General features: G+C 33.5%; 2 protein-coding genes across 2 annotated transcripts; both read right to left on the bottom strand.

The window, feature by feature from the left end:
- Positions 1-5,489: 5,489 nt before the first annotated feature.
- On the bottom strand, positions 5,490-6,432 carry LOC131182067 (uncharacterized). The gene is made up of 2 exons (XM_058150697.1): positions 6,258-6,432; positions 5,490-5,935 (listed from the first exon to the last, which is right to left on the bottom strand). Exons 1-2 carry the CDS (start codon positions 6,430-6,432, stop codon positions 5,490-5,492), a joined length of 621 nt encoding a protein of 206 aa, XP_058006680.1.
- Positions 6,433-6,576: 144 nt separating this feature from the next.
- LOC131182066 (uncharacterized) lies at positions 6,577-7,645 on the bottom strand. The gene is made up of 2 exons (XM_058150696.1): positions 7,165-7,645; positions 6,577-7,070 (listed from the first exon to the last, which is right to left on the bottom strand). The coding sequence occupies exons 1-2, from the start codon at positions 7,643-7,645 to the stop codon at positions 6,577-6,579; spliced, it is 975 nt and encodes a 324-aa protein (XP_058006679.1).
- Between the last annotated feature and the right edge of the window lie 377 nt (positions 7,646-8,022).

The raw sequence follows: 8,022 nt of genomic DNA, 5'->3' as shown, positions 1-8,022 counted from the left end.
TAGAAAGCTAGAGCTTTAGAAAAGTACTCTAGAGTCAAAGAATTTTAAGTTAAGTAGAACAAAGGCAGAATACATGCATTGCAAGTTCAGTGAAGGCCAAACTGGTGGTAGGGAATGAGTTAGTTTGAATGGAGTGGTACTGTCTCAAAGTAATCACTTTAAATATCTAGGCTCAGTCCTTCAAGTAAATGGGGAATATGAGGAGGATGTTAGTCATAGGATTAAAGCCGTGAGAGACTTATCCTCTTTCTCAGCACGATAGAATGCCTTACAAATATCATAAATAAGGGAGATATTCCCTTTACCAGAATACAGAAAATCTAAGTAATCCATCAATTCCTTAACAAATTCACAGTGATTAATTAAACTAATTACCTTACTGTGAATCGAGTTCCAAAGCTGCAAAAACAACCGAGCATCCTCCCTTAGCCAAGTTTGTCGTGTTTCATCCGTAGGTGGATCTTTAGTAAGGTGATCATCCTTATCAATGCTACGCAAATAGACCCTAACAGTCTTACTCCACTCCAGGTAATTTGAACCATTAAATTTGTGTTTCGTGATCTTAGTCATCACCGGAATCACATCAGAAATAACATTCTTATTGTTTTTCATTTGTTGAGACAAAGAAAACTAACCGAAACGCTAATCCAAAGTGCTTACAGCAGCAAAATAACCCAAAATCACAAATCAAGCAAATATCGAAATAGGATCTGAGAGCCAAACCTCAGAAGTCCTTTAATGGTATACTGGATCAGGCAACAGCACACAGTGGTGGAATGAGGGGGTTGAGGCGACGCTGGCGATGTTGATCGGAGTCAAAACGGCTGGTCGGCGGCCAAGATCTCTCCTGAGCTAGGTGGTGAGAACAAATAGTCACCCTAGATAGATGACCTGCTCTGATACCATGTAGAAAGAGCTGATTCTCCTTAATCTCAATTAATCTATACATGGGTATATATATACAATTGATTCCTATAATTGTGTTCTACTAATTAGGAAGAAATCCTAAATAGGAATACAGAATACAGAATATACAAAGAAATAATATAGTGATTGACTTTCCATAACACTATCATTATAAAAATGATCTCTTGTTGCATCAACATTTTCAGTGTTGTCTTCTTCCTTCTTTATGTGATCCTTTTCTCTTTTATGCCCTCTCTCTTTGTCCCTTCTCTGCTTTGACTTTCTCCTGTCTCTTTCCTCTCTATCTTTTTCTTTTTTAGCCAGTAGAACAGAAAAAGCAGACAATCGCAGCTTCACTACCCAAGTTTGTTATTATACATATTAATAAGCCCAACATTGATATTCAAAATTAATTACATTTCAACATTCAGTATATGACTACCATATCCAAAAGTTAGGGTTATTTACATCATTGGTGTTTGTAATCTTCTAAATTTTTTGGCAATTAGGTGTTTAAATGGAAAATTTTATTCTAATAAAATGCATCTGGCCGAATTTACTCAATAGTAATATAGAAATGTAATTGTTTTATCTTAATAAATAGTAGACCTTGTTTCGAATTTATTTTAGTGCGTAAATGAAAGCAATATTTTACATCAATTAACCTCTAAATACCCCATTTAACCCCAAAATTGGGGATTAAAGGATAAAATGTTGAGTTTTGAAATCCTTTTACAACCATTAACTTCCCATTTCTTTTAAAACTCCCACATAAAGTAAAATTAGTTAACCTTCCTTTGCAATCCATTCCATTCCCTTATCTCCACTAAATTCCCTTCCATCACCCCTTGACTTTTGCAGGTGATGCCTAAATTTCAACTTCACATAGGTATCATAAAATAACCCCTAGCCATGATAACAAAGTCAAATATGGAATGCCATAATACCAAAGTAACCTCAAATACTATTTTCCAAACTTCTTGCTAAATTTTGTTCTAAAATCTCTAAGAAGTGAACTCACATCAAATCTTTTACAGGTTAAAAAGGGAAACCAAGTAGTGTCATTAGAACCACAATGTAATTGCTACTACATTGCAGCTTTAATGACAACATACCAAGTATATTCTTAGCCATCTGCTAAAGCACAAACACAGCTTTGACATACCAATTACCAAGTATAGTCTTAGCATCTGCTACAGTAAGCCAATGTCCAAAGATGTCTATAAGATCCCTCTCCAATTGCTTGGCCATAGCATCACAAAAGTTAAATAGTTCCAGCAATAGATTCATATAAAGGTACACAAAAGATACTCGATGCTAACAATGACAATGGGACAAAGGATTCTATGTAAAAAGCAGGTAAGAATATTGTGCATGAAAATGTAGGTTGCCCACAGAAGTGCCTAGTTATGGAAATTCTTCTATTCTCCATTTGTTGCAATAATAGGATATTGGTAGGTAAATATACTCATTTGGAGTGCTGGAACATAAACATGATAACTGATTTAATACCTTTTCCTCCTTCCATAACCTCTCATTCTCCTTAGCCTGTTCTTTCAATTAAGCTATGTATTCCATAAATATCTCCTTGTAGATGCTCTCCTCATTGATAGAACTACATTATACACCAAACAAAATGGCATTGGATCAAGATCAAATAACAGAAATGAAAGTTTGAAGTTTCATAATCTTAATTGGCAAGCCATTTGCTGTCCCCCTAATAAAATAAACTAACAAGATAAATCATAAAAATCAGAGCGTTGACATCAATGCATTATGAATTAAAATGCAAATTAAGTAAATAATTTAATGTGAACCCCGCCATAAAAGGAAAATAGGAAATCCATCTCCTTCTAGGAATTGAAAACAACAGCTAATGAATTTGGAAAGATAAAACGGTGCTATAGTTAAGTACACTTGTTTTAGAAAAGGTTAATGACACCAGACCTCTGAACTTGCATGTTATAAGTTTCAACCACAATAAGTCTCATTCTAACTTGCTTTTATATTGCGAGGAAGATTGGGCCTTTTAGAATCATCTTCTGAACTTTTAGGGAAAAAAATGGTATGTCAGGATAGCATAGAGACTTTTCTTTACTGGTTACAATGGAGGATTTGGTGGTAGGAAGTCAGCCAGAGTCCTATGGAATTGCGGCCTGGAGAGCAATGCCTGCATTCTTTCTCTTTCTAAAAGGACCAGGTTTTACCTTCTTATTGTTCTGGGACAAAATGGTTTTCTTAGCTTCTACTTCATGAGCTTTAGAACAAGTTTCATTATTCAGCATGATTAAAAGTATTACTTTTTTAATTGTTAAGTTTCACTGCCACTGCCTAGTTAGTTTAGGTGGATAACTTATCTTCCTAAATGCAATCTTCTGCTAAAAAAAAATGCATAGAAACAAGTCTCTAAAACATCAGAAAATTTTCTAACTCTATCAGTTTCCAAATAACACGTGTAAATGCTATTTGCAAGAAAGCTCAAAACATTATCATCATTGCAAACTTAATGATCAATCCCAACCAACGTTGTCATTATTGCAAATGTATCATTGATACCTGAACTCTTGGCTATCTTGAAAAAGTTCTTTACAGCTCTTCCAGTTTGAAGATGCAGTTATTTCTTATGAAAAAGGAAATAATAAGATGGATGGTGAAAGAAAAAAAAATTCCCACTTACTCTTAATTGCTCAGCCAAAAAAAAAAAAAAAGAAGCTGGTTGAAAAGGCAAATTTAGACCTTAATAGAGTGCAATAAATTGAGAAAGTCTTCTGCCAGACGTTTACGCTTCTTTGCATCTTTGTTCTCTCTTTCTTTCACTCTTCTCAGCAATTCATCAAATACTATCTACAAAGAAGTAGAACACAACATCATAACATTTAGTACACCAGCTCCAATAACAAATATGCATACCTAGCAAATGCTAAAAATATATAAGGTAACAACAATGAGCGCAGGAAAGAGAAAAAAAATCACATAATCATGCCAATCCTTCACAACAAAGTCATTCCTGAATTTAAACCAAGATATAAGAATACCACCATACAATTCGGTAGTTAGGTAGCAAAACAAGCGGGACACTCTTGATCAAAAGCAACTAAAAAACATCAAGTTGTAATGGACAATTAATACACCTGATGAAAACCATACAAAACTAAAGAATGTCATTTAACATGTGGCATCTGTTGAGTAATCCACTAGTGGCTGTGCAGAACCTTTGGCATGAATATTTTACTGTAAAGGCCTCCACCCTCCAAATTTATAAGAAATTATCTTGACAAAATTTCTGAAGTATGAAGAATAAATTTTTGAGAGATGACAAAATGGGAAAGACACTTTTTTGAAAGCCCCTGATTGCAAAATGGGAAAAATTAAATATAGCACTCATATGTCCATGATTTTCCCATTTTGCTCAAGCACAGTCTGAGAGAGGACAAAGGCTTATATGCCTAGATACAACTTCAGATAGATTCAGCAAGAAGTATTTATTTGGTTCCTAGAATGCCATAACAATATAGTTATTTGTATGCTATTTCCTTCACTTCTGTAAACATCAATAATGATTCATAAAAAATGGTACATTTCAATCAATGTTCCAAAAAGCCTCTGATTTCAATATCAGAAAATCATACTATAGTTTTGTAAATTAAACTATAAAGTGCCAAAGCAAAACAAAAGCACACAAGACATTTACAATAAAGCACACCCCCAACAAAAGGAAATTAAAGGATAAGAAAAACCTTATGAAGACACAAAAATCTAAATTATCCACAGTAGCAAGTTGATGATTGACATCCTCCATCTAATTACCCGAAGCAAGTAGAATTTTTTTTCTTTGCTCCACTATTTATCCCACCAATTTCAATTTTCTCACATTATTTTCCTTCGATACACACCACAGTAAACAGAGGACTGTCCTTTCCAGCTGTTATTAATATGAAAATGTCCATCCTAGTGTTAGTTGGAAATAGCAGAGCATCACACAAATTCAACTCAAATGTATTGGTCCATCAATAATTTGCATACCCCCTCATCCTCCTTCCTAGAAAAGAGCCAAAAGTTTGATGATATGATCCAACCAGTGTTATCAAGGCGAGAGGCGAGGCGAGAGCCTTTTTTAAGCAAGGCGCCATATCCTTAATTGTTTAAATTATATATATATATATATACTTTTAAATGGTTGATAAGTAAAAAAACATATTAAAAAGAAAAAAAATATTATTTACACTATGTTTGTATCTAAAATAAGAGAAATTGAAAATAGTGCATACCTGTATTTCCGGCTTAAGCATAAGATACAAGTGAAAGTATGAGACTGTAAAATTAAAATATATAGCATAAGTAAAAACACACATAATAATAAGAGATGTTAAAAAAAGAAATAGTTCATACCTGAATTTTCAGCAGATGTATATGATAAAAGTGATGCTATAAAATTATACATAATAAATAAAAAATTAGAAACAAGTCATAAGTCACATAATAGAAAATGTAAATTATAGAAGTTCAGACTTTAATACATAAAAATAAGTTGTAAGTCATAATAAACAAAATGCAAGAAATACATAAAAAACTTATAACTAAAACTACTCATCATCAAGATTTCCAAAATCATCTTCATTTTCAACAATGGCCATCACAAATTCTTCCTCCTCTTCATCATCATCAACTTGCGAAGATGATGCACCTCTCATTGCATGAGGCCTTCGAAATGATGGAGTTTCAATTGGTGGTGTTGATCTTGCAGTCGATCTCGATTCATAACGAGATTCAGAAACTCCAGCTGCTCTACCAACATCACCCCAGGTCAATACGTCATTTATGAAAACAAGAGAATCATCATCATCATAATCCCCATTGCCTTTTTCTAATTCACCAAGCAACCATTCATTACTTTCATCAATATTTGTCAAATCAATAGGTGTTGTGATATCCCCAAAAGTGTGTTGGCGTAGCAATGCTCTATTGTATTTCACATATACCAAATTGTCCAAGCATTCTTGAAATAGCCGATTTCTTTTCTTACTATGAACTGTCATTTATTTTACAGTAACAAAAAAGTTAAACTTCAAACTCAAAAGGCTCAAGATAAAATAACAAATTAAGAAATATATATATATATATATATATATATATATTACTTACATGCTCAAATACACTCTAATTTCTTTTGCAACCACTTGCACTACATGTGAGACTCAGAACCTTTACAACAAACTTTTGTAGGTTTGGAGTTGAAGAATCATATGTTTCCACCAAGCAGCTATTAAAATATAGAACCAATGATTGTTAAATTCATGATATAAATTAATAAATGAGCAAAATGAAAAATTAATAAGAATTAAATTAATAACCTGGAGATTTGGTTGTTCTTCCTCTAATAGCAGAAGGAAAACCAAAGGTCCCTGTAGCTGCCTTGTATCTCTCAATTTCATCAAGAATCATGTCAACTTTTGCTGAATTTTTTTCCATTTTATGAATGCATGAAAGCAATCCTGTATTGACCTCTTCATCAAATTCAATTCTCATCTTATTTGGATAAAAAAATTCAGGATTCAAAAAGTATCCGGCAGCATGCAAAGGACGATGCAATTGAAGTGACCATCTCGCATCAATAATCTCAAAAATGCTCTTGTATTTCTCTTCATTGCCATTGAGTGAGTTGGCAATGGCTTATTTAGCCCTATCCATGGCTTCATAAATATAGCCCGTAGCTGGTTTTTTTTCATTTTCAACAAGTCGAAGCACAAGAACAAGAGGACCGGAAACCTTAAGAGCATAAACAACATGATTCCAGAAGGCAGGACTCAAAACCGTCCATTCACACTTTTTGCCTTTCACCTCTTTAGCCCATTTACTAGTTGTCCAACTTTCTGAAGTAAACATTTTTCTAATGTTGGCGTTTTGAAGATGAATCCTTCCCAGTGTAATAAAAGCAGTAGTAAATCTAGTTTTCCCTGGCCTTAGCAATTTTACTCTATTAGTAAACTTCTGTAACATATTTAGAACTCCTGAAGAGCCATATATGAAATCGGTAAGCTCAACAGCTTTGCGAAATGTTTCTTTGAAAACACAGATCTTAAAGATATCCTCCAACATCAAATCTATACAATGGGTTGCACATGGAGTCCAGTATAGATGAGAAAAATTTGCTTCCAATATTCTTCCTGTAATAAACAAGTAGAAAAATTCATTCCATTAATAATAAAAATAAAATGATATTTTTTTTTAGTAATAGAAAAAATTAAATAAAAATTTTACTTGCTGCAACATTATTTGATGCATTATCTGTAACAACTTGAACTACTTTTTCAGGACCAATTTCCATCAATTCTTTCTCAATCAAACTAGCAAACAATGCCGCTGTCTTTGATTCATCACTTGCATCAACTGACTTAATAAATACACTTCCCTTTGGACTATTAGCCAAGAAATTAATCAAGGTTCTCCCTTTTCTATCTGTCCATCCATCACACATCAATGTACATCCATAATTTTCCCATTCTTCTTTATGAGACTCGAGATGATCATTTATGATTTGCACTTCTTTGTTAAGTAACCGAACTCTAACCTCATGAAAACTTGGAGGTTTCATTTCTCTCCCATAATTTCCAATTGCTCGAATCATTTCCCCAAAGCTATCATAATTCACAGCATTAAAAGCTATTCCCACATCATACATCCATCGTGCTATGGTAACACAAGCACGCTCCCTTAACTCTTTTTTAGCTGAACTATTCATCAATGGTAGTTTGCCTCATATTTTTTCCCATAACAGTAGGTCTAGGGGAAAAATAACAGTCAAAAGGCCCTCTACTACTTTGTGGTGGTAAAACTTTTAGGTTTTTTGAAGCACTAGTACCTGTAACCTCCAATACTTGCCTTCTTCTTTCACTGCCAATTTCTTACATCAACTCTTCCTCTTCCTCATTTTCATCTAATCCCAGTACTTCAACATCATCAAATTCAGATGGTCTTTCCATATTCATAATTGATTTTTGCTCTCTTTTTTTAGCAATGAATTCCTGCATTTGATTCCTTACATCTTCTGGACATTTTGGACACTGAATTACATTTTTGTAACCTCTATCAAGATGTTGCTTGATTCTATTAATTCCT

This window comes from Hevea brasiliensis, chromosome 8 (assembly GCF_030052815.1).
Source record: "Hevea brasiliensis isolate MT/VB/25A 57/8 chromosome 8, ASM3005281v1, whole genome shotgun sequence".
Classification (NCBI taxonomy): Eukaryota; Viridiplantae; Streptophyta; class Magnoliopsida; order Malpighiales; family Euphorbiaceae; genus Hevea; species Hevea brasiliensis.
The sequence above is the reverse complement of the archived record's forward strand: the minus strand, read 5'-3'. Positions and strand labels throughout refer to the sequence as shown.

What these genes read in the sequence shown, in the direction of transcription:
- LOC131182067 (XM_058150697.1), bottom strand. Translation starts at nt 6,432, where the DNA reads ATGAGAATTGAATTTGATGAAGAGGTCAATACAGGATTGCTTTCATGC. An exon ending in AAGAACAACCAAATCTCCAG is followed by an intron (nt 5,936 to 6,257) that starts GTTATTAATTTA and finishes AATAAATGACAG; the next exon opens with TTCATAGTAAGAAAAGAAAT.
- LOC131182066 (XM_058150696.1), bottom strand. Translation starts at nt 7,645, where the DNA reads ATGAATAGTTCAGCTAAAAAAGAGTTAAGGGAGCGTGCTTGTGTTACC. An exon ending in ATCAAATAATGTTGCAGCAA is followed by an intron (nt 7,071 to 7,164) that starts GTAAAATTTTTA and finishes TGTTTATTACAG; the next exon opens with GAAGAATATTGGAAGCAAAT.